The sequence below is a fragment of the Rhinolophus sinicus genome, chromosome 1 (genome assembly GCF_057876585.1).
Source record: "Rhinolophus sinicus isolate RSI-liver-muscle chromosome 1, RSI-T2T, whole genome shotgun sequence".
Lineage (NCBI taxonomy): Eukaryota > Metazoa > Chordata > Mammalia > Chiroptera > Rhinolophidae > Rhinolophus > Rhinolophus sinicus.
The window spans coordinates 71,926,133-71,953,772 of record NC_142501.1 but is presented as its reverse complement, the minus strand read 5'-3'; the positions used below and the strand labels follow the sequence as shown (position 1 = coordinate 71,953,772).

At 33.0% G+C, this 27,640-nt stretch overlaps 1 protein-coding gene across 3 annotated transcripts in view; it reads left to right on the top strand.

Annotated features, from left to right (window-relative positions):
* Window positions 1-26,622, top strand: part of CAPS2 (calcyphosine 2) — a 43,221-nt gene extending 16,599 nt beyond the window's left edge. For all 3 annotated transcript variants that reach the window (XM_074325405.2, XM_074325403.2, XM_074325406.2), the window contains 9 exons: window positions 6,320-6,394; window positions 7,481-7,576; window positions 7,666-7,759; window positions 10,877-10,995; window positions 12,025-12,101; window positions 13,815-13,969; window positions 15,983-16,102; window positions 18,867-18,963; window positions 24,497-26,622. In XM_074325405.2, the coding sequence (XP_074181506.2) occupies window positions 6,320-6,394; window positions 7,481-7,576; window positions 7,666-7,759; window positions 10,877-10,995; window positions 12,025-12,101; window positions 13,815-13,969; window positions 15,983-16,102; window positions 18,867-18,963; window positions 24,497-24,672 (1,009 nt within the window). In that variant the 3' untranslated portion in view covers window positions 24,673-26,622. The remainder of the gene's footprint in view (window positions 1-6,319; window positions 6,395-7,480; window positions 7,577-7,665; window positions 7,760-10,876; window positions 10,996-12,024; window positions 12,102-13,814; window positions 13,970-15,982; window positions 16,103-18,866; window positions 18,964-24,496) is intronic.
* The last annotated feature ends 1,018 nt before the right edge of the window (window positions 26,623-27,640 follow it).

The following is a 27,640-nucleotide window of genomic DNA, read 5'->3' as shown; positions in this document are numbered from 1 at the left end:
GAACCTCCACACTGCCTTCCATAACGGCTGCACCAATCTTCATTCCCACCAATAGTGTAAGAGGGTTCCTTTTTCTCCACAGCCTCTCCAACACTTGTTACTATTTGTCTTGTTGATGATAGCCATTCTGACTAGTATGAGGTGATATTTCGTGGTTTTTATTTGCATTTTTCTGATGATTAGTGATGTTGAACATTTTTTCATATGTCTATTGGCCATTTGTATGACTTCTTTGGAGAAATGTCTATTCAGGTCTTCTGCCCATTTTTAAATTGGATTGTTTGTTTTTATGTTGTTGTTGAGTTGTATGAGTTCCTTATATATTTTGGGTATTAGCCCTTATCGGAGGTGTTTGCAAAAATCTTCTTCCATTCAGTTGGTTGCCTCTTTATTTTGTCGATGGTTTCTTTTGCTGTGCAGACACTTTTTAGTTTGATATAGTCCCATTGATTTATTTTAGCTTTTATTTTCCTTGCTTTTGAGGTCAAATTCATAAAATGCTCTTTGAACCCAAGGTCCATAAGTTTAGTAGCTATGTTTTCTTCTATATAGTTTATTGTTTCATGTCTTATGTTTAAGTTTTTGATGCATTTTGAGTTAATTTTGGCACATGGTGACAGATAGCAGTCTAGTTTCATTCTTTTGCCTGTGGCTTTCCAGTTCCCCCAGCACCATTTATTGAAGAAGCTATTTTTTCTCCATTGTATGTTTTTGGCTTCTTTGTCAAAAATTATCTGCCCATATTATGTGGGTTTATTTCTGGGTTCTCATTTCTATTCCTTTGGCCTGTGTGTCTGTTTTTCTGCCAATACCATGCTGTTTTAATTATTGTTGCCCTGTAGTACAAGCTGAAGTCAGGGAGTGTGATACCTCCAGCATTGTTCTTTTTTCTTGGGATTGCTTTGGCTGTTCGGGGTCTATTGTGGTTCCATAGAAAGCTGATGATTTTTTGTTCTATTTCTTTAAGAAATGCCATTTGGATTTTGATGGGGATTGCATTAAATCTGTGTATTCCTTTGGGTAATATGGCCATTTTAACTGTGTTGATTCTTCCAATCCATGAACACGGAATGTCTTTCCCCTTCTTTGTCCCTTCTTCAATTTCTTTTAAAAATGTCTTATTGTTTTCAGTTTATAAGTCTTCCACATCCTTGATTAAGGTTATTCCTAGGTATTTTATTCTTTTTGTTGCAATTGGAAAAGGAATTGTTTTTATTTTATTTCTTTTTCTGACATTTCATTGTTAGTGTATAAGAATGCAATGGATTTATGTACTTTACTGTATTTGTTTATTGTTTCTCACAGCTTTTTGGTGGAGTCTTTAGGATTTTCTATATACATCATGTTATCTGCAAAAAGTGACAATTTAACTTCTTCATTCCCAATTTGGATAACTTTTATTTCTTTGTCTTGCTTGATTGCTCTGGCTTGGACTTCCAATATTATGTTGAAAAGCAGAGGTGATAGGGGACATCCCTGTCGTGTTCCTGAACGTACAGCAAAGGGCTTCAGTGTTTCACTATTAATTTTGGTATTAGCTGAGGGTTTGTCACATATGGCCTTTATTATGTCGAGGTGTTTTCCTTCTATATCCATTTTATTAAGTCTTTTAATCTTAACTGGATGGTGTATCTTGTCAAATCTTTTCTGTATCTGTTGATATGATCATGTGATTTTTGTCCTTTATTTTGTTTATGTGGTGTATCACATTGATCGAGTTGCATACCTTGAACCATATAAAAGCATTTTACAGTTTTAGTTTTATGTTTAATTAAAAGGGTTTATGATTGTTTTTGCTGTTTTCAATATAAAAGGAAGGGGCGTTTTTGGAGTTTAGATCCAAGTCCTGGCACTTTAAGATACTGGGGTAACCTTTGCCTTCCAGGTTTTCTATCTGTACTCTTGGAATAACAGCCACGACCATAGGAGATAATATACTCGTATATCTCTTCCTGTATAAAATGTGTAATATAGTAACTGAGACATTGTTATGTGCACAATATATATTGGCTGAATCTCATTGATATAATACATTCTAAGTAGTTTAAAAGTTATTATTATTATTTTGCAGTTTACCATTTAGCTTATAAAATCTGTGGGCTGGTATGGATTTGCACAGTCCTCTGGTACATTCCACTTAAACTTTTCAACGACTTCACTGATGACTTCTAGCCTCAGCTTCAATAGGCACAGAACATCCACCAGTTCCTGCAGTGGCTTTTTTATACAAACTGCTGTAATTGTCAGGCGATCCTTTCTTATAACTTTCATCTTTTTGTCTTATTCTTATTTTCTGGAAGGTTTTCGTACCTTTCAATATTTGAATGTATCATGTATTAATTAACTTTTGCTGCTGTAACAAATTACCAGAAAGAGTTTTAAACAATACGAATTTTTTTCTTGTACAATTCTAGAGGTCAAACATAAGGTGTTATTAAGGCTACATTACTTCAGGAAGCTTCAGGGAAGAATCTGTTTTCTTGCCTTTTTCAGTTTCTAAAGGCTGCCTTTATTCCTTGGCTCACGGCCCTTTCTTCCATCTTCAAAGACAGCAATGGCTGGTCGAGTCTTGTGTTATGTCACTGTGACATTCTTTTCTGTAGACAGAGATCCATATGCTTTCCTTTTAGAAAGACCGATGTGATTGCATTCAGCCTACCAGGATAATCCTGGAAAATCTCAATCCAGATCCTTCATCACATCTGCAAAGTCCTTTTATTGCATAATGTGAGTTCATGTATTTACATGTTCTGCGGATTAGTATAGGAACACCTTTTGGAAGGGGGGGTGGCATCCGTCAGCTATCACATTATTTAAATCTTTTTTAAAGCAAACTTTTATTGAGATAAAACATACATTCACAAGTGTACACATTTTAGGTTTACAACACAGCAATTTTCACAACCTGAAAAATACCAAGTTCCTATTAAGAAACAGAAGGTTGCCAGTACCTTAGAAACCCCCTCTTGTGCTGTCAGCCAGTTACTGTGCACTTCCTCTGCCATAGCAGGCTGACCTCTGTATCCTGATGTCATAGGTTATATCTGCCTGGTTATAAACTTCGATGAAATCACAAAATTTGGACTCTGAATCTGGCCTCTTTTGCTCCACATTATGTTTGTGTGTTTTATCCATGTTATTTTTTGTAGTTGTCCTTTACTTTCATCGCCATACAGTATTTCATTGTATAAATACACCACCATTTGTTTATTCACAGATATGCATGGATATTTGGTTTTTTAGGAATAGTGTTCCCATGAACTTTTGTGCACACCTTTTGGTGAAAAAGGTGTAGTCGTTTTTGTTCAGTACATACTCAGAAGGAGAATCGCGGAACCATTTAGTATGCATATGTTCAGCTTTAAAAAATAATGCCAAAAAGTTTTCCAAAATGGTTGTTGCAATGAACACTCCCACCAGTAACAGGTAGAGGGTGCTGGTTGCACCATATTTTGGCCTGTGCTTGGCATTGTCTGTATTTTTCATTTTACTTCTTATGGGTGTGTATTGGTCATTTTAATTTATACTTCACTGGAGATTAAGAAAGTGTAGTACTTTTGCATAGGTATATTGGTCCTCTAGCTATCCGCTTATATGAAATTTCCCTTCAAGTCTGTTGGGTTATCTTTTTCATATGAATATGGAACTTATTATATAATCTAATTACAAGTCCTTTTTCAATTATATTTGTTGGACTTATATTTTTCTACTCTGTGGTCACCTTTTTGATTCTCTTGATATGTCTTTTGATGAACCAGAGTTCCTAATTTTAATATAGACCAGGTTGCTAACCTTTCCATTGATTGTTAGTGTCCTTTGTATCTTCTTTAGGAAATCTCTGAAATCTCTGCCTACCACAAACTCATTATCTCTCGGACTTGTAGTCCCACATATGTCATATATCAAGCAGTTATAAATGCATGCTAGGATTCTAGGCTTTTTATTTAGTCTCATCTACCTGTAATGTGTCCCTGTACCAATATTCTGTTTTAATTAGTATTGCTTTATATTAAATACCTGCAGCTTTATATCTTCAATGTTGTCTTGGCTTGCTAGGCCCTTTCATCTTCAATAGAAATTTTAGGTTTACCTAGTCTAGTTCTATGAAAAATTCTATGGGGGACATTGATAAGAATTACTGAACTTATAGATTTTACCCCCCTTATTTATTACTCCTAGAAGAAGAGAAGACAATTATGCTTCATAGAGTTGGAAACAGAAATTGGCATGTGTAGTGTAGCCCTTCCTCTTGTCTTCTTGGGAATCAGCTGCCTGCATAGTACAGATTCTGTCCTAAGCATTAAGTTTTACAGGGTCTCTCCCCAATGGGAAAAGAGTTGGTTAGTCTGTTTCAGTGTCAAGGACTTAACTTTTTGTTGTTGCATTCGTAAGTTATGGTTTCCAGTGGGTTTATCTATGATAAAATTCAAATTTTGGTCTTCATCTGTCTGAGTCTTATTTCTGTATTCTTTAAGAACTTGGGTAGAGAGATTATTGGTGCTACTTATTGAATACCTAAAGCCCCAATATGGAACTTTCCATTTATAGTATAAATGCCTATTTATTTATTTCATTTTTTTCAAGGAGATTCTAGACTCATTGAAGCTATTACTTGAACCTATCACTGTTAAACTGAGTTCTGTCCACCTTGGAAGCAATTTAATGTAATGGTTATGAGCAACATTTTTTCTGGCTCTGCCGTGTACTAACTGTATGACTCTGTAAAATTTATTTGTGAAATGGGACTAGTACTTACTTCATGGAGTTATTGCAAGCATTAAATGAACCAACACACATGAAATTGAGTTTAATAATAACTAGTGTCTAGGATGTTCTAAATAAATGGTAGCCGTTATTATTGCTGTTATTTTCTCAGCATTTAGAACTGTTTCAAGTGCATAGTGGGCATTTGATAAACACATTAATACTAATCGATTACATTGAATTGGGATGACCCAGCTTTCATGGCTCCCCTCTGTCTTCCCAAACTCATTTAAGTCCAAAGCCTCTTATTCGCTGTATCCTACTTACTCTCACACTTAGATTTTATAACATTTCAAGATCCCTATGCCCCATACACTTACTTACTATTTACATTATTGCTGTGTTATTGCACCTGCATTTTATGGGAACATTATCAGACTATTTAAGAAGGGGAGTAAAGATGATACATCACTGAATCTTCAGATGTCTTAGCATAAAGGAAATTGTTAGTAGTAGAGTGCCAAAGTGTATGCCTTTGTGTTTTGCTTCATATTACTAAACAGAATTTTAGGACTACCAATTTTTGTGAGAGCGTGCAGTGCTGTCTGAAGGCCGTAAGGATTAAATAACTGATCTGAGGTCTCACAGCTAGCCTGATTCCAAGGCTGGAACCTCATCTAACACTCTCTTCCCCTCTTCTGTTATTTTGGTAAGGAATGTTTTCAGCTACGCTTAACTGCAAACCTGACTGATAGTGGCTTAACCAAGTCAGGATTTATTTTTCTTATACGACCAGCTGCCTGGAGGTAGGCAGTTGTTGGTTTTAGTTCAGTGGTTCCCCAATGGCACAAGCCTGGGCTGACTCCTTGGGATTTTATTGGCCTTTCTGCCCTGGTTGGTTATTCGGCTTCAGCGACTCCTCGCATCATATCCCTGCCACGATCACAGGCAGCAACTTCCCACGCCACCCTCTTATCAGGATAAAAGTCTTTCTTGGAAGTTTATTGGCAGAACTGGGTCCCTTAGTCACTTAAGATGGAAGTAAATTCTGTGGTGGGAGGGAGGCAACGAGACGAGGGATAGAAATGCCTGTGGGGTTAGCACTGCAGCAGTGCCAGTCACTATGTGCTATGCTGTTCAGTATTTAGTTTTATAATAAAAGAGCACTTTAATACTCTACATCAGGGGTGTCCAAACTTTTTTTCAATGGTTTTCAGCAAGGGCCATATGCGGTAAAATACACAAACAGCTGGGCCACTCACTCGAGGTGAAGTACGTATTACCTCACCTGGTTTATTTAAATAAACTAAATATATTTTTGGAATTTGCTGCCGGCCAATTAACAATGGATCGCGGGCTGCAGTTGGCCCATGGGCCACAGTTTGGACACCCCTGCTTTACATTCTAACATAGAAGTCCTTCATGTATTATGTACTATAGCTTACAGTTATTTCTTATGTGTCTGCTACAATAGCAATCTGAAAAAAAGATTTATGCCTTCGTCTTAGTTCAATTTGTGCATTTCAAAATATTAACGTAACTTCTTTTGTACTTTTATCATTGTATGAAATGTAGTAACTTTAAAATAATTAGTGACAAATTTATTTCTTCACAGGATAAGAACACATTCTACCTTAACTGAAAATATGCTTTCTCATAAAGTACAATTTGATGGTAGGATCATATCAAGGTAATTGTGATTTTATTAAAGTTTTTAATCTTATGATTAGAAAATGTATTCTCTTTTCAAATAGAAATAAGAATAATGAGATTAGTTAAATTTGTCACAAAGAAGTGAAATGTGAATTTAGAATAAACATTTTTAGATTATATATAAATTAATCTGTTACGAAAATTGTAGGAAATATGAACATATAAGAAAAACATTTTAATTAGAAGTTATTTTAAAAGTGATTTTAAAATGTGTTTCAAAAAGAAATGTAGAAGTGAATTTTAAAAAGATACACCGTGGGAACCAAAAAAATTTACACAGTTAAGATATGTTATCTATGTATTACTTTTCGAAGTTGAATTACGGTAGCAATGTGTAATATGACTTTCGCTCAAAAGATGGCATTAATCAAATGAATGCTAATGTCATTCGTTGTATTACAATTTTAATACAGTTTTTTCCTTTCTTAAAATGTGTATACATTTTTTTGGCACCCTCTGTATATTGCTACTACAAGGTCCTAAATAAACCATTTAAAAACTAAACTTTACGTAAGCTGCTTTATGTAATTTCATTTTAATGGTTAAGTTAACAATACAACATTGATAGATGCAATAAGGTGACAAGGTAGATGATTTTTAAATCTCTTCTCTGAGTCTATAAACTTCCAGTAAAGCATAATGCTACTTGGTGTTCTTTGTGTACACTAATGGTAAAGTTTGTTTTTTTAAGTTATTAAGTTTGTTCAATGATTTTAAATTTTCTATAACAAAGGAAAATAAATGTATATCTTCGAGTGGCTTCTTGAAAGCTCAACATTTTTTAAAGATCTTTTACTTTATTTTAAAAGTCTGTATCACATTAGTTATCTACATTGTAATATATCCATATTCATATCAGTATAAGATAAAGCTTTTCTCCATCCAAATCTTACTTAAATTGATGTGTGAGTAAGCCGTGGCATTTCTCCCTATGGTGTCCCATAACCCTTGGTCATTGCCACACATTTGATGCTATCCCTCTTTGACATGCATAATTTTAGCTTGTTATTTAATTTGAAATTTATCCTGTTTGAAAATCTTTCATATTATTCTCTTTTTCTAGAAATGGACGTGATGCTTGCAGAGAGCTGATTGGGTTCTTTTTTACTCATGATCAGTCCCTTACAGTTTACGAATATCGGCAATTTGGGAAAAATAGGTGGGCCATGAAACATTGTTAACACCTGTCAAGATGATTACTTCAGAGAGAAGCTGAATAACGCCACATTTTTGTCATTTAACTTCTAGAACAAATGTGCTACCTTTTATTCAAAAAAACATCTATAGTCATCAGTGTGGACGAAGGAAAGGAAAACAATACCAACTTGGTGATTTTTATGTTGTAAGTTAAGTGTGCCTGCAAATGTTTTAGTCTCAGATGTTGGATTATGGGACCCTGTGGGGATGGAGAAGCAGGGTTTCTCGTCTTTAGTCAATTTTCTCTCCTTCCTGAGCAGGGGCTAATGGTTGATGTTTTCCTGCAGGTTCTGCCTCTCAGGCTCAGAAACCAGTGGTCTGAATCTAAACATAGCATTTATTCCCTGTAACACTACTTTCTACTCCCACCCAAATCCACAGTATAAGCCCAGGAGAGCTTGTCTCTTGGTACTTTTAAAGGCTCTGCAGGGCTGTACCATTGGGTAAGTGGCTACTTCAATAACACCAGGAGTAATGCTCCAGCTAAAAAACAGGCTTATCTCCTGAGTGTGCAGTTTTCTCTATCCAGGGGGTAGTTGGCTTCTGGAGCCGTCCTATATCCGAGAGTTAGCTTATCCTTCTTGTGATTTTTCCCACCTCATGCAGCTCTTGGCATATGGTGTACCACAAGGATTTCCTAGGACAGGTCGATCATAGGTCATGTTATGGTGTCTATCATGCTCTTACATTTTAAATCATTATATTCACATGTTTTCTCATGATTAAAATACAGCATTGTTCTCAGTGATCATTCGTGTAACAAATATATATCCATAAGCTAAGCATTGGAGGGAGAACAATGAATAAGTTAGACCTATTCCCTGCTTTTGTAGAGCTTATAGTCTCATGGGAAACACTGTCAGATAGGAAGGGTAATGATTTAGTTTTGTGGGGTCAAAGGAGTCATCCAGAAGGAAGTGCCATCTAACCCTGACCTAGAGAAGGAGTTAGCTAGGCTGGGATAGTGATATAGGAGAGGTTAGGGAAAGTCTGTCCAGAGTGTGGAGTTCAGGGTAGGTATTGTCAAGAATGAATTTGAATATTACGGAAACCACTTCATGGACTGTGTAGATGCCTGACCACTGCGCTGTACACCTGAAGCTGAATAATACTGAATGCCAACTATAATTATATATATATATATATATATATATATATATATATATATATATATGTATTTATTTATTCACGGGATGTGGAGTACAGCATAGGGAATAGAGTCAATGGGATTGTAACAGCTATACATGATGTCGAATGGGTAGTAGATTGGGGGAGGGGGGTTATCACTTTGTGAGGGGTGTAAATGTCTAACTATTACATTATTTTGTACACCTGAAACTAAATAATTAAAAAAAATTAGAAATAATTAAAAAAATCTTTAGAAAGATCGCTCTGGTTACAATGTGGGGAATGAATTGAAGACTAGATACAAAGAACCAGATTGGATTGAATTATGTAAATCTAGGAAGGAGGTAATGGCAACCTGAATTAGGCAGGTGGCTGTGGCTATGAAGGCAATTGAAAAATAAAATAAATCTTTAGGAAATAGAATCAATAAGATGCAGTAACGACTTAGGTGAAGAATTGGGGGTTAAGAAAAACTTTGCATTTTAAAGCTGGATTAAATAATCCAAGTTTACATATATACATGTGTCACTCAAGTCTGCCTCTTGAGATCTAGAGAAAATAAGCTCTGACTCCCATTTCATAACCTGCAAAAAGGATGTTTAATGCCTATCCTACAATTAAAGTTACCTCTGGTTCTGAGTGCTGTCTCCAGTAATGTAGTATATAGTTTGTGACTTATTCTCACTATTCCTGTTCCAGTTCACTTGAAACAGATGTTGAATTCCACTCCCTTTTATGAAATAAAGAAAGGAAGGAAGGAAAAGGGCTGGGAAGGAGGGAGGGAGGAAGGAAAAGCCACACACAAACTATACATATGGTGCTTTGTGTGTGTGGCAGACATTTTGAAAGATATGGAGGGAGGTTAATATTATAAGAATTTAGAATTATTTATTAGATATTCTTATTCCTAAAAATATGTCCTTTGTCTATTTCCCATAGTAAAGGCCTTCTTCTTCATTTTTCGACTCCTTCCACCTTTTGCTCCTTCTCACAATCTTCCATTTCTTTATGCAGAAATATTCTACCTTACCCTTTGGGGGGAGGGTATCTTCTGCTTTCCACGTGTTACTCTGGAGCTTATCATTTCATTTCTATATGCCCCATCAAGGTCTTTTCCTAAACACTTCCTAAAAGAAATTTTAGTGCCATCTATTAATATGATACTCAAATAAGCATGCATATTTGCCAATAGACACACATGCATGAAAGTGCATCCACATATGTTCATTCATTTGCATATAGCATATAGCTATATAACTTCGGATGCACTGACACAGACCGTACAGAAGTATTCTTATCACACTTGTATGTATGCACCCGTTAGCTTTTATGTATACACTTAACATGTATAACCCTGCTACACAATTCACAGTGTCTCCAATTGCTTAATATTGTAATTACAAAAGAATTTATACACATTTCAATAAAAGGAGAAAGTATTTATAGTTACAAGTTTTCTAAAGTAAATGCTCCAGGAAAAAGGAGAGGAGAGAAATCTCTTCCATTATTTTCAAGAAAGAAAATTAAACTTCTTATTTTAAATTTGTGGTTGTCCTTATTTGAACATGTTTATTTGAGCAACTCAAAAATTAAAATAATGGCAAGTTTCTAAGTGTGTAGTAAAGACTTTTGATAGAAATATTTTTACTCAAGTCTTTATACTCTAATTAGTTTAAAATTAGGTTTTACAGTTATGTGATGTTTGTTACCCAAAGACCAAGTGAAAAAGTATGATTGATCTATACAGTTCATCAATTTGTCATACATCTTTCTGTGGATCAACTACCCTATTTCTGTATTTCGGAATGTCATAATTTTGATTTGAATAACTTACCCTTTCTTCCTGTGATTCTTATAAAAAAGTGGCATTCTTACATTATTTTCTTCACATGCATTATTAAACAGAAAATTTTTCTAATTCAGAGACTGATTAGCAGATTAGTTTCTTTATTTTCCTGTATTACTAGTTGAAGCCTGTGTGGTTTCTAAATGGTCTCTGAAATATGCTTTTTTTTTTTCAGATCATAAAAGTGTACTATGTCATAAAATTGAATAATTTAAATCAGTATTAGTTGTATTTCATTTCTTATAGACTTTCTGAGTTTTAAATAATTCATCTGTTAAATTTTTTTAGGGCGCAAACTTGACATTTTTGAATTCTGATCATCTCAGACTTCCAGAAAGCATAAAAGAAAACACATTACTTATACTTCGAATCACAAATATTGATCGGATAGCTTTGGAGTCTCTCAGGTAAGTCAAACATGCATTTGTTCTTGTGAGCATACGTGAGCATACGTGAAAACTATTATTTATTCTCTTAAAATGAGTATCTATCCCAAAGTATTTTGACTTTAGTTAGGTTTATATTTTTTAAAACAAAGCATAGCTATATGTGTCTGTTTTATGTGTTATCTTGTGCTCCATGTGTGAGAACAGTTACCATCACGTAAAGAACAAAAATGTCCCATTTTATCTTAAAGGTATTTGGTTAATTTGCCTTTGCTATAACACTTTTATTTTACGAAATGCTACCAAAGCTATAAAATTTAAAAGATGGGATATAGTACAATATTAATAATTACCCCCATATTTTTAGTGCTTTTTTTAGCACTAAAAAATGTCTTGGGTGTTACATGTTTATAGTGTTCTCTGATTAGTAAAATGCATAATGAAAAAATAATGCTATGAATGAAAAACACTCTTAAATGAATTTTAGTTGTTTTAATTATATATATGCTATTATTCTTGCTGACTGTTTCTTGGTGATAAATATATGCTATTCTTGCTGAGTGTTTCTTGGTGATAAATATAATTCAACATGACAATAATTGGTGTGCTATGTGTGCATTAGAGGCCATATCACACAAATTGGTTGCAAGGAAGTTTTTTTCACTTTGTCATTTACTGTATTGCTCAAAATGAATGCAATCTTTTTGGCTTTTTAAAAATCACATTTTTACATTTTGTACTTTACAAGGTAAAACTGCCTTTAAATTTAATAGTTTTAATTATTTTGTAAGAACATGGAAATAGCTACAAAAATAAATATAATGTTAAGAGTCATTCTGGGAAGGTTTTAAGGATTTCAGCCCTTTTCTTGGCTTATTTAATCCTCCTGGGATTAAATCAGCAGTTGAAAGTGGGACTCGATTAATCTCTAGGCACTCTTCCAACTTTGGTGAGAGTTTCATTGCGTCTAGAACAGTGAAGAGCTTAGAGTTTCCGTATTTATGGTTATAAAACAATATATTTTTATCACTGCGAACATGTTAATTGCAGAACTGATTCTGTGGAACATGAGGATGATATAAACAGGCAGGAAGCCAATGATAGGCTGGTCTTCAAGGCCATTCAAGGTATGTATCATTTTACTATACTCTCAAGTATTTTTAATTTTTAACCATTTTCTTTGTAAGTAGTAAAGCAGTATTTTCCAGATACTTTTTAGTGTTATGGCATTTGATTTATATTTCCTATTTGCTTTTTTGTAAGTTAATTATATGTCTGTGTGTGTGTGCGTGTGTGTGTGTGTGTGTATGTGTATACAAATATGTTTTTAGGATTTCTCCTACTTTAATGAGTCTAACTGAATAACTAGTATTATATGAATTATCGTGTTTCCTGGAAAATAATACCTAGCCGGACAATCAGCTCTAATGCGTCTTTTGGAGCAAAAATTAATGTAAGACCTGGTCTTACATTATATAAGATCTGATCTTATATTAATTTTTGCTCCAAAAGACGCATTAGAGCTGATTGTCCCGCTATAGGTCTTATTTTCGGGGAAACACGGTATGAATTTTACAATTTTAGAAAAAACTATATAATACGGGTTTTATTTATGAACTGAATAAAATGTAGCCAATTTTGTAATATAATATTTGTCTTATGCATTAGGTTATATCCTAAAGAGATTTGTGGCAGCCCTAGCATAAAAGCAAAGATGCTGGACTTTTCATGTTTGGACTCTGTCGTTCAGTAGACATATGACTTTGTGTAAATCTCTTGCACCTCTTTCTTCATCTCTAAAGTGAGGAAAATAACCTGTTTTATTAGCTTTCTAGAGTTGTAGGTAATAAATGAAATATATGTAGGCTTTAGATACTTGTAACCACTATAGTACAGTAGGCTCAAATAATCAATTCTTTGTTGAATTTCATAGTCTGGAAGGGAGAAAGTCATTAAACAAGTAACCACAAAAATCAACATATAATTTATGAATTTTGATAAAACCTGGTTTATTATTTAAATATTATAAGCGGGCTAGAAACATTGAAAAGTTATCTGGAATTGATATTTGAATTCTCAAATATTCTTGATGTCACTGTTAATAAATAGTTTATTTTATCATGGTCAATATAGTATTTTTCACTATTGTATCTAGTGACATTTACTTCCTCTAACGAATTGTATTTAGTAACTACTTTAGTAAAGTTCTCTGTGTATTCTTAAGATGGCCCAAACTGCATTAAATGAAATCACTGCCTCACAAAGAGAATGCTAGGCGCCAGAGAATATAACCTCTGATGAATTCCTGGAAGAAAGAGTTAGTTTACCTGTGTAAGGTTAGGACAGCACTTCAAAGCTGTGATGCTATTTAACATATAAGTTATAATTTGAAGATGCAAACTATTTCAGAAATTTTGAACTGATAATTATTGAATGACTGGCCAGGTGTCAATTTTGTAATTCAGTTGGTAACAGCAAAGACAGAAGAAAGAGGTGGGATTATTGGAAGAGGAGGATGCCTAGAAAATAACATTTTATTTGTAGCATTTAGGTCATTTTCATGCTGATAAAGTGTAACATCGTTTTTCTGTATGTAATATATAACTCTTCCACCACACAGTGGTGCTATAGTTCTGCTGTATTTACATGTAGTTTTATATATAACCCTCTTTGTTAAAAGCATTCTATTTTCCAAAAATGTTTTGTCAGTCATACATATGATTGATATTTCTTATATCAGTTACATCAACTTTAATTTTCTAACAAGAAAGACATTTGCGATTTGATACATTTGTGAATAGGAACTGTTATTAGTTTCCATCTCTCTTCTTCCTAAACAGATGAGTTAAAAGAACAGCTACATAAAAGAGGTGTCCGTATTTACACTGGATTGGGAAAATACTTTCGACAATTGGACAAAGAAGGAAGTGGACTTCTAGATAAGGCAGATTTTAAGCAAGCTCTAAATGTATTTCACTTAGAGGTGTCCGAAAAGGTATGTACTACAGATATTTCACTGCAGTGTATGATGTATTATTTTTAGGTGATACTTTTCACTTTATCTACTGAAATTTTAGTAGTTCATTGGTCTCCGTTTTCTTCTTTATGCCTTATTATTAGTGTTAAGCCAGCAGGTAACAAGTCATGTTGATTTTTAAAGTTTCAACATTCATTCCTCTATCATGCATACATTAAGAGTATATTAACCAGCCATCGTTCTCAGTTTGAAGAAGATATATTCCGTACTCTAAAGTCTTCATGATCAAAGCATAGAAATATGTGATTACAAAATAATATATCTGTTACGTAGAGAATGCTTACAGAACTCGTGGGATAAATTCCAAGCCAGGTGATGGGGAAAGAGAGGGAAGATGATAGAATAATTAATTCCTGGAAGAGGATATATCCAAGCTGACTTTTAAAGCATGAAGAAATAAGCAGAGAAGAGGGGAGGAGGAGTGTGGATCAGATAATGGATAGTTCATGAAGGGGAGAAGCACATGTGAAGGCACTGAGAGGACTAGGAGTGAGGCCTGTCCAGGAATTGTAAATGGCTCATCCCCTCATCCCCCCACACCCAGAGCCTTCACACATACTGTTCCCTCTGTGAGTAATTCCTGCTAGACCTTTGCATGGCTCAGTTTTCTCGTCATTCAGGCTGCGCTTTCTCTACTAAGAATACTGCCCTGTACCTCTGTCTAAAGGAACACCCCATCTGGTCCCTGGTCCTCTCTCTACTATTTACCCATTTTATTTTCTTGAGCCACTTTGTAAGTATCATCTGGCTATTCCTGCAAGTAGAATGTAAGCCCCATGAGGACAGGACCCAGGGTGCTTCCAGTTTTCTGCTCTCTTTCTAATACCTTGAATAAAACCTGGTGTATAGCAGGTGTTGAACAAATACACAATGTATTCGTTTAGATGGATAGAGAAATGGAAGGAAGGAAAAAAGAACAACGGAGAGAAACAAGCCTAGCAGGGGCTGTTACATTAAAGCCTTGCATGCCATGCTAAGAAGTTTGGATTTTATTCTAAAAGTATATGAATTGGAAACCCGTGTACCTCAAGACTTTCAGATTAAGAATCCTCTTGCATTCTTCTCTTTTGCTTCAAAGCGTCTCGTCACAAGATAGAGTGTATTTTGTGGAAGTAACACCAGAAATTGAATTTATGAGCTATAGGTTCAAGTCCAACTTTACTATGAACTATATGACCTTGAAGAGGTCTTTTCACTTTTCAAATTGGTAGGCTCTGCCTGGACAATCCAGAGAGAATACCTATAGTCAGAGTTGCTTTGAAGCTCAAATACGAAAATTACATGGGAATACACCTTATCAACTATAAAATCTGTATTATTGTTGTGACGTACCTGTCTTTTGTGTTTTTTGCAACATTTAATCTTATGGCCCACCTGATGACACATACTATGGGTTATCTAACTTGACTTCTTCCTTTCATACAACAAAACAAAAGAAAACAAAACAAAAACAGCAACAGACATTTAGAAACCTTGGTGTCTTTATCCACATCACACAGGTAATTAATAACTGAGATAAAACTAGAACGCAGATAATCTGTGCCAGTCTAGTACTCTTTCCGCATCATCATAATACTTCCTTTTTTTGGTTGATTTGTTAAATTTTTATGATTAGATTCAAGAATAAAAACTAAACAATATTACCTAATGCATCTAACATAGGGAGAACATATATTATAAAAATGAGTAAACTTCCCCTTTTGCTCATATATTTAAAATAATATTCCGTGTTTTTGTTTTCCCGCATGATATCACAGGAGATTGCCCGCGCAATGATAAGCAAAATTAAGTCATTATAAAATAAGAATATAAGTATCACCAACCTGGGTCTAATTAAGGAATATGTGACTTTTTGGAATTTCTTAAGTTCTCTACCTTGTCTAGGACTGCAAAAGATGTTAACAAATATTATTACGTTTTGGTCATATGCAGCTTAAAGGTGTAACAGTGGTTCTGTGTGATTATTTCTAGAATTTTGAGTCTTCATGGCTAATTCTGAATGACAATGGCGATGGCAAGGTTGACTACGGAGAATTCAAACGTGCCGTTATCGGTGAAATGAATGAATACAGGAAATCATTTGTTCGAAAGGTAACTTTGTGAAATAATTTTTCAAATAGTTACTTTTAATAGATTATTAGGTTCATTATTTTAAAACTTTAATGAATTACCATCGAAAATGTTTTAAATCCCTTTGCCTGTAATGTATTTTGATTTTAGTAAAACACAAACAAGCAAATACAAATACTCTTCCAGGATAAAGCTAAATAATTTATGCATATGTTTTAGAAAAATATTATGAAAGGAAAATCAAATCTGAAATTAAATTTTGGTTTACAAATTACTAGTTTCATAAATTGCTGGCTCCATATATGACTATGTGATATAGCTGTGTGACTATATGTATTTTTAAATATCCCCGAGCCTCAGTTTCTTATCTGATAGAGCTGGTATAAGGATTGAATGCGATAATACATGTAAAATTCGTAGTTTGCGGCTTTCCCAAGGTCAAGGCTCAATACATGTTATCTTAGGAAGACTAAGATAGTTTCCGGGTTTTTGTAATATGTATGCTAAGTGTTAAAATGAAGATTAAAATGATCATATTAAATTAGAATTAAAAATAGGAACCCTGATTTTTATAGGAAACTACTCTGGTTCTGGTAGCCATTTTTAGAGCATACTTTTGAGCAATGTAGTTTTCTTTTTCTTTCGTTTATGTACCTAATATAAAACATACGTGTGTCTAGTACTGTGTATAGAGTAGTATTAACAATTATATCAAGTATAAATCTTAAATAGAAAATATCAAAAAAATTCTCCTAATAGTATTTATAAATTTGAATTTATTCGTACTTTACATATCCTGGTGATAGGTTTGAGTATCAGAAATAGAAACTGAAATTGAAGGTTTGTCTCTTTCATAAATCTTGGTACTGGGAATAGAGGACAAAAGAGTTACAAACTATCCTATTAGTTTGCTAGGGCTGCCATAACAAGTACCACAGACTGGGTGGCTTAAATAGAAATTTATTGTCTCAAAATTCTGGAAGCTAGAAGTCCAAGATCAAGGTGTCAGCAGGTTTGGTTTCTCCTGAGGCTTCTCTCCTTGGCGTGTAATGGTCTTCTCCCTGCGTGTTCACCTGGTCATCCCTCAGTGTGTGTTGTCTGTGTCCTAATCTCTGCTTCTTTTATGGACACCAGTCATATTGGATTAGGGCCCACCCTAATGATTCCATTTTAACTTAATTACCTCTGTAAAGGCTCTATCTCCAAATACAGTCACATTATGAGATACTGGGGCTTTAACACATGAATTGTAGGGTACACAGCTCAGCCCCTAGCAGGTACCATATTTCTGTGAACACACTGTGGATAAACAAACTTGATTCCAGTTTTGACTCTTCTGAAAATGTGGGATGTTGTTTTGGATCATTTGTGTGTTTCTATGTACCCACTCCCATTTCTAATTAAATATTTTATGGTATTATACTCAGAGCTGCATTGAATTAGAGGAACAATAAAACAACTAGCATTTCAAAGTTACCTTAAATTTCAGCAAATACAGTAACAAAATCCATTTAAAAAGTTATTTCACTTTCTCATTGATTTTAGTGATGGAATATTTGGAAGTTCACTTTGGAAACAAAATAGCCCTGGTCATTTATCCTGGACATTTACCAGTTTTATGTGAATCCTAGATCTGGAAGTTACCTGAGAAGTTTTTTTACCCAACCCTTCAGTGTGCAGAGGAGGAAAGCCAGGATAACAGAGGTTAGGTTACTTTACCAAGGTCAGGGTGCTAGAAAGTGGTAGAACTAATAATACTTGAGTGCAGGTTACCTATGTCGACCCCCCAAAAGAAGATACCCACTAAGAATGGCTCCTAATGGCTAACTGGGCTCAAATTTAAAAACAGAGACCAGCAGCCATTTCTAAACCGGGGCCTCTCACGCAAACCACACTTCAGGGAGAAACCTGCACTGCATTAACTGCTTGCACTGTATTCCTGCTTTCTGAGCCAGCCCTTATAAAGAAATTCTTGGAATGGTATTTCAACCAATAGGACTGAGACTTTCCCTGCCCAGATGGAGCTGCACAGCTATATACTCATTAGCATATTCACTGACCAATCAGAGCAGCTCCATTCTGACCAATCAGGCACCGCAGTGCTTTCTAGGTCAATCAAACTGTAAACATTTGGAGTCCTCATTTGCATGAGGATGAACCAATCAGTGACCAGCAGAGGGGATGTCTCTCTCTGAAAGTTAGCTCCCCTCTGGCTCAGGGAGTGGGCTTTCCTTTTCCACCAAAGGTTGAAGACTGCATTTCCCCAGCTGGACTTGAAAAACTGAAGACATCTCCTAGGACCAGAGCAGAGCGGACTGGGACAGAACTGAGCGAGTTGCCTCACTGGTGGCTAACCTCACCCAGGGGCTGCCTCACCTGAGGGCCACTTTGCAGCTATGCTGTTCCACAGCCCGCTGTTTCAAAAGTGAGCTGTAAGGCTATTGAGTTGTTCCACAGCCATGCTGGTCTCACAGCCATGCTGTTCTCACAGCCATGCTGTATCACAACTGAGCTGTTGGTACTGGGTAAAGTTTCCTTCTGCACCACACCCCAAATTGGGGATTCCTATTGGAGTTGAATTGCTGCCAACTACCATGGGTTGACACCTAATATCTTGCTCCAATATCATTCTTCTTTGTATTCATGACGCCCCCTACTGTACACCAGTGTAGTATTTTTAAACTGTCTTGTTTAGAGTCTATAGATAACCTACTGCAGAAAAGAAAATGAGGATCTCATGTCTACTGATTTCATAGAAAAAAATAGCATTTCTTTCTTTCTTTAGGCCTTTATGAAACTGGATTTCAACAAAATGGGCAGTGTACCTATTATAGACATAAGAAAATGTTATTGTGCAAAGAAACATCCTCAAGTAATTTCAGGTAATTATGAGTCAAAATACATTAGATTTCTAAAATATTAGCTAATAAAAGTAGTATCTTCAAATAATATTAATTGATATTGTGGACCTGAAGCCATTAAGGGAGGAATAAGCAATTATTGTTTTTTTTAAATCAGAAAAGTGGTAGCTTTTTTACCTTCTTCGTTTAAAAATTCTTTGGTCTATTGTCTGTACTTATTTTTTCTTTGATGTTTATAATCGAGATTGTACTTTTGTTTTCTATTGAGGAAATAGTGAGGAATTTGAGTTAGAAAGAACAGAATAGAGAACAGATAATTACGTGTGCAAGTTCTCCAAATTAGTTTTACTGAATGTGCTTACTATACTCGAAGATTTAAAGCAGAATGAGGGAATGAATGTCTTTCTCTAGTGCTGGAGCTATACATATAATGAAAATACATATGTCTATGAAAATTTGAGGATATAGAAAATATCTCAGTGTAATTCTACAGATTCATTACCTACTATATTTCTTCTGACTTTAATTTTTACATAATTGATTTATAAATAAATTCTTATTATAAAGAAAGCATTTGGCCCCAGTAACTACCCTCTTTTCATTACATTTCCCTCTACAGAGGTAACAATTAAATATTACTATTATTTAATATATATATATATATATATATATATATATATATATATATATATTTCAGTCTTTATGGATTTTCATAGCTGTGTATATAGTATAAATATCTAATACATTTTTGAAGACTCTTTTCATGAAAGTTTTGCTAAACATATGTCAGTTTGCTTTTTACACTCAAACTATGTTTAGGAGCTCTTTTTATGTTAATCCACATTGTGCCATTTTATTTTATCTACTGCATGTTATTCTTTTTAAAAATCAGTATACCATAATTTACTTAGCTAGTCTCCTATTGGAAGACTTTTTAAAAATTAGTTCAGGTACACAAAACAAGGTAATAGTTAGACATTTATCATTTATATCCCTCACAGTGTCAACCCCCATCGCCCCATTAACTATCCCTCTGACATTGAACACAGCCATTACATTTCCACTGTCTCTATTCCTAATGCTATACTCCGCTTCTTGTAACTATATGTATATAGTTACAAAATTTATAACTGTAGTTCCAAAATTTATAAATGGCTGCTGGATTTTGTCAAATGCTTCTTCTGCATCTGTTGATACGATTATATGATTTTTATTTTTCATTTTGTTAATGTGGTGTATCACATTAATTGATTTGTGGATGTTGAACCACCCTTGCATCCCAGAAATGAATCCCACTTGATCATGGTGTATGATCTTTTTAATATATTGCTGAATTCTGTTCGCTAATATTTTGTTGAGGACTTTTGCATCTATGTGCATTAGAGATATCTAGTTTTCTTTTTTTTGTAGTGTCTTTGTCTGATTTTGGGATCAGGGTGATAGTGGCCTTATAAAAAGTGTTTGGGAGCCTTCCCTTTTTCTCGATTTTTTGGAAGAACTTGAGGAGAATAGGTGATAATTCTTTTTTGAATGTTTTATAAAATTCGCCTGTAAAGCCGTCTGGTCCAGGGCTTTTGTTTATTGGGAGATTGTTGGTTACTGATTCAATTTCCCTGGTGGTAATCAGTCTATTCAGGTTTTCCGTTTCTTGTTGAGTTAGCCTTGGAAGGCCGTATGCTTCTAGAAAATTGTCCATTTCTTCCAGATTTTCAAATTTGTTGACATATAGTTGCTCATAGTAATTTCTTAAATTTTTTTGTATTTCTGTGGTGTCTGTTGTCACTTCTATTGGAAGACTTTTAATTTCTAATTATTGATGTTCAACCAGTGAAGCAATGAGTATGCTTATTTGTGATTCCTTAGACCCATTTTCTGCTGTTTCCTTGGGGTAATATTAAGACCTAGAATATCTGTATTTCCAGTTTTGATTAATTCTTCCAAATTGCTGTGTAAGATGGCTATACCAGATTATACTGCCATTTGTTAGAGAATTAATTTCACCTCAGATTTTTGCCAATCTAATATGTTAAAAAAAAATTAATTTGCATTTTCCTCATTATTAGGGAGTTTAAACATATTTTTGTATATTTATTGACCATTTATTATTTATATTTAATGAATAGTTTCTAATTTTATTTGCTATGTTTAATACTATAGAATATTATTATTCTAGAATTTTCCTTTTTAAATATTAAAATAAGATATACTGTAATTATTTTGGTTTATTGTTATTAACCCTTGTAAATGATTTATTAATTTTAACTGTGAAGTGAAAAAATAGAATTTGTATGTAAATTAATGCTAATCATCACTGTCTTCCCAATTTTTAATAATCTGTTTCAGGTCAAAATAGTTTAATTTGCTTATTAATGATTTTAAATGAACTACAGTTGCCGTAGAGAATTTCTAGTATTATTTAGTTATATTTAGTATATCTTTTCCTTAAAATCCATGTCATTCTCTGCTTTTTTTCTCTAATTAGTGATACTAAATATACGAACAAGATGATTTACTTATTTCAAAATTAGGTGATTTTATTACCTTGTATTTTATTCTGTCTTCTCCTCTCTAATCTTAATTAAGTTGTTTAAGGAGCTTCAATTTTTTGTGTCATTGAATTGGTGAGAGTTTTGTTTTTGTTGTTGGATAATCCTTTGTTTAAGAAATTGCATACCTTGTCTTTGCATTCACATTAAGGAAGATAAGCTAGCAAGGTCAACAATCTTAAGAGGAAACCCTATTACTGTTTTTCTTAAAAAAAAAAAAAAAAAAGCTAGAAACCCTTTTTTGTTATCTATGATTATAAATTATAATCTATTCACATGCCCATCGAATTAAATTCATATTAAGACTTTTATATCACATGTAATTTAACTACAGAAAATATTTTCTTTTTACTTTGTTTGAATAATTTATTTTAAAAAGTATTTTCAGCTTTAATGGAAATGGGATTTATCAAATGTTTTTCTGTTTAACAGTATTAGAAATCTAATGTTTAAAATACTTTGCTCTCTAAGAGGAGCAAAAGAAAGATTAGTTACAAATGATAGTAGGTAGGTATTTACTTGGTGGGGGAGGCAAAAGAAGTATAAAATTCTTGAATATTTGAAAATAAATTTAAATTAAAAATGTTTTTCTTAGAAAAAGTAGTGTTAAAATTTATTCAAAACTATGGATGGTAAATGGGGAACTCTCTTTTGCCTGCAGGTATATATTTTTATATAGATTAGATCTTGATTAATGTTTATCCTTGACTAACATTCAATTACAAAGTCACTTATTTGTTTTTTATTACCAATTCTGTATAACATAATTATTCAGTCCTTGTTAATTCAACCTGTTTTTTTTTAAATGATCGCCTCATCTCTATTTCTCACATATGTTTTAAAACATTTTGCTATTCAAAGCAGATATTTCCTTTACTTTGATAGGCACTTTAAAATGAATAATTATCTAAGATCATTAGAGAACTTCTGGTGTTTGAAAAAGATCCAACTCTTACCCTAATTTTGCCGACCCTGTTAGACAATTAAGGTGGTATCCCCATTTAAGTTTGTTATTTTAAAATGCAACGTGACTTTAAAATGATTTATAGAGTCCCATAGATTTTTCTGACCCCTTTTCTGCCTTTATATGTGAGCTTCTGTTTCTTTTCTTTGAGTATTATCTGACCATCTTTTCTATAGCTTCCTTTTATCTCTTAATTTTCTTTTCTTATTAAAAAATTAATGAATGTCTTTTTTCCTGTTCTATTCTAGGATCCTGGGAGTAAATCAGTGCACAGACAGTGAGGATGGGGGTGGGGGAGGTGAAGGGAGTGGCAGATTAATGAGATGAGTTCTGCGTTGGAGTACCTACATTTAGGGTGGTCAATGAAAGCTTCCCCAAAAAAATAGTATATTTAAGAGGTCACTCCTTCTCTCTAACTGACCATAATATGATTAAAACTACTTATTGTTTTATTTCTGAATTAAAAAATCAAAAAAATTTTAAAAGGGATGAATCATATTTTATGTTCTCTCTTTAAGTAAAAAACTAAAGATTATTTTATGTTCTCTCTTTAAATAACAAACTAAACATATTAAAAATTGTAAGTTGAAATAACAAACTTACAATTTTTTTAATATACATTATTCTCAATAGCATTTTCCTATAGAATAAAGTCAATCATATTTAACATGACCCAGTGGAAATAGCCTACTTAATATCAGATATTAAAATATAATGATTTAATCTAGTGTAAGGTCTTCCAGCAAAAATTTTCAGAAGTCTCTGAATTCTGTGTTTGCAGTAATATCTTTTAGCTGCAATAATGAGTAACTGATTCATAAAATAACCAATGCCTGAAAGTAGAGACACCCTTCACACATTGTATTACTGTGTTAACAGGCTGTAAATCTTTGAAATTATTTACTTTTTTCTGTTCTTTCTTTATTTCTAATGGAAATGAAACTAAGTCCTCTAAAATATTAAGAAATATAAAAATATCTACAGTAATAACTATTATTTTTCCTATACATATAGGATACACCCTATCAGAAGTTTAAAACATAAAAACAAGGTTGCTAGATGGGAGGTGGGTGGGGATAAGGGGGAAGGTGAGAGGATTAGAAAATAGTCAGTAACCACAAGATGGCCACAGGGTTCTGAAAATTAATTTGGGGAGCGTAATCAATAATGTTGTAAAGATTTTGTAGGGTATCCGATGGACACTTGTCTCATTAGGGAGACCACCTCAGGGATGATGTAGATGCCTGATCACTGCACTGTACACCTGAAGCTGAACAATAATGAATGTCAATTACAAGTTTGTATGTATATGTATGTGTGTGTGTGTATGTGTATATATATATATATATATATATATATATATATATATATATATACATATATACATATATATGTGTGTATATGTATGTACTTACAAGAAGCGGAGTACAGCATTAGGAATAGAGACAGTGGAAATGTGATGGCTCTGTGCGATGTCAGAGGGTTAGTAGATGGAGGAGGGGGGTTCACACAATGTGAGGGATATAAAAGATAAATGTGTAAGTAAAAAAAAAATTCTATATTCCTACTGGGGGGAAAAACTTGATTATATATTTATAGGTGGAATTGGAAAATTAAAGTTCACTTTTCATGGTTTATATTAAAAAAAAATCCCCGAATTGCTATTTGCTCAAGTTTTAGGGAAGAGTTAACTCTATATGCCTATCATTCTTCAATATATCCAATGACATCATTTAATAAATAGATCGTGGGATTTCTTTCTTTTTTTTTTTTTTATTAGTTTCAGGTGCACAAGACAAAGCAAAACTTAGACGTTTAGTGGGATTTCTTTTAATTAAAAAAAAGCATACCTCAAATGTGTACTAAAGTCACCACCATGATATTAGTTCATCATGAAAATGTCTAAATAAATTAGATGGTAGTTTGACATATGATTTCAAATTGTTGAAAAGATTTTATAAGATAATTAAGTATTTCTTTACCATCATCAGTCATTTTCCTGTACTTTTAAAGAGATTGTTACATAGTCAGTACTATTTTACAGGCCATTTCACAGAGGAACAAATCAAATCATCATTTCTAGAAACATTAAAAGATGCCTGCAACAAGTCTGATGAAGTGTCATATGGTGAATTTGAAGATTACTATGAAGGTCTAAGTATAGGAATAGGAAATGATGAAGATTTTGTTAATATCTTACGTACTCCATGGGGGATTTAGTTTTTTTAAATGAGTATGTCATTAGCACTAAACATTTTAAAGGAGAGATGAATTCATTGTAAAGTATGATCAAACACTGGAATATATTTTTCTAGGGCTCGCTTCATTTTTTTATTTTTTCCTTACAAAGGTTGAGTCTGGATAGAGAAATATTCAGAAAGTTAGATGTAGGGGTATATGTACATTCATGCACAGGTACGAGCGCTCATTGTCTATAAGTTTGAAAAGATCTGTCTTTTTGATTTATTACTCATCTTGAATGTATTTCAGAGGTCTTTATTAGCCTTCATAGGAAAGTAACACCCATGTCAAACTATGTGAGATCATCTATGTAGTAACTAAGTTTCTTGGCCATTTTTTTTTTCTATCTGTTTCCCCAAATAAAATATACCGCTATTTGTTAGAGAATTAATTGCCACCATTCTCAATTTGATGAATTGGAATTGGGCTCAAACTTATGAGACTGAAATAGCTCAATTTGTTTCAGACATATGAAAATGTTACAGGAATTAAAAGATATGTAAGAGAAATTTTCCATGCTGTGTGATTATGGATGTTTTCTGTAACAAACATTTTGAATGATGGAGGCTTACCCCTAAAATGCTTATATAAACATTGACTTGGCTTGTGAATTCTTGTCTTCTAAATTATGTGCTGTTGTTTGTTCAAGAGAGCACAAGGTACTTCTTCTAGTGACCAGTTCTGTTCATTCTTTTATTCTATTTTTAACTGCAACCCTTATAACCTACACAGAATTATTTAGCTACAAACAATACAAAATGGGAGGTGAGATGTTTTCTTAGATTAATGCATTATCACATATATGGACTAAGAGATAATTTAGTAATTCTTAACCAAAATGTAAAAAAATGTTTTGTATCCAAAATATTTGATGAATATAAGTTATATTCTAAAGATAAATATAGGTTGTTCTCAACATTTATTTTTTTTTGGTACACTAAACAACAGAAACATTTTTTAAAAAAATAGATATTCAACTATTAGATATGTTGTAATCAATCATTCTTTCTAAATTCTTGTATATTCCTTATTTCTCTTTGGAAATACAAAGAAGAGAAAACTTTATAGAGTTGTTGTTTCCAAGCTCATAATTTAAAATTTTATGTTAATATAAAGTAGAAAAAAATAGTGTTGAGCAAAATAAGTGATTAAAAGATGAAAATATATACTTTGTAGAATATGACTTTTGGCATATAACTTTATTCATGTATATCCTTGGCAACATCAAGAATGTCATGTGTGTGAACACAATATATTCAAAGTAGTGCTTTTTCAAGATTTGTGGAGGTTCTAAAACGTACTACTAAAATATCAGAAAGAAAATATATATAAGCATTTTAGTGCTGTATTCACTAGCTAAATTCTTTATTCCTTGGAATTTTTTTCAATTAAGTTATTGTAATTAAAACAATGTGCTGGAAGATATTTTAGCAGATAAACATCTTTAACACTGTTTCTGGGTCACATTCTTTTTATCAGAAAAATGTATCCAGTTATAGCCATCTTAATACAAATTGCTCTCATATTAAAATGACTAATACTGTGGATGCTCAGTATGCATGTAGTATTTTTCATTGATAAAATTATGTTTAGTTCTTTTAAATCTATTCTGAATATTGTTATGTGATAGTTTCATGTGAATATTATCAGAAAATGTACAGGCTGTCATATTGTAACAAAAAAGGGGGGATTCTTCTGGGCTTTAACATATTAATATGACAGCATACTCTTAAATGAACCTCCACACTCTTATTATAAATATTCATATGTGGTTATTTGTAGGAAATTTCTCTATTTAGGAGATGTAATTTATTTTGTAGTTAATTTTTTATTTTACACTGTTATTTTCATATAGTTAGAAAATACATATTTGTTAGTTGATGTATTTTGTTGAATTATAATTGACACAATAAATCATTCTGCTTTTGCCTCACTGTCTGCATTCTTGTTTTATATAGTAAAATCTATTTAGTATTCAATTCAATAGAAGAGCATTTAATAGAAGTTATATTTTCAAACATCCACAACATAATAATTGACATTTGAAATACTATTCTTAGTAAACTTCGAGATTCTAAAATATCTCTTGGTTAACTTTAAAATATTAAATTATATGCTGTAATGATGTTACATGAATTTTGTAGTTAATTTCATTTCATAATTCTCTAGATCTTTGAAAGTAGTTACTTGTTTTGGTATAGAATTGCTTTTCCAGTTAACAATATTATTTGTTGAATTCACTATATTGATTTATTTTACTGTTTCTATTCTTATAAAGTGTTACAGAATTTTCAGGAAAAATTCACGTTTTATTAGAAAACAAATGCTATTCTTTAGGAATTTTAAGGTATATTTTAGTTAGGAAAGAATATATATTTGTATGATGGAATACCTATAGTATAGATAAAGGTGTATGTTCCTATTTTAAATTTTATAATATATAAACATATGTACCTAATGAACCAGTGACTTAGGGAGAGTCACTTAGAATAATTCATAATTTTAATACCTCTATGTACATTTTATTAATTACTTTGGATTTCTATTCAGTCTAAGTTGTCACCTGCTTCAGGAGAAAATTATGTACAGTAAACTGCTTACTGCAGGTTAACATGCATTTGTGGGATTATAGCGTATAGTGCTTGCATAAATAAAATATGTACTGTGATAAACTGTAATTGCTATTAGGTTGACCAATAAGGACAAACATCTGTAGTGAAAGTGCTTAACGAAATACAAAGAACTGAGTCCACATAATACAAGCCAAGCAAGAGAAAAGAGAATCAGTGTTTTGACAGAGATGTATTAGTATCTGGTAATGAGAAGAAGCTCCTGTTTCAGCCTTCCATTTTTATTTTATTGTTTTACAAACTTCTAAGAGAAACTTATTTATTGGATGGCTTCATATAATAAAGAATAAATGCCCCATATTGGAGCTACTGTTCAT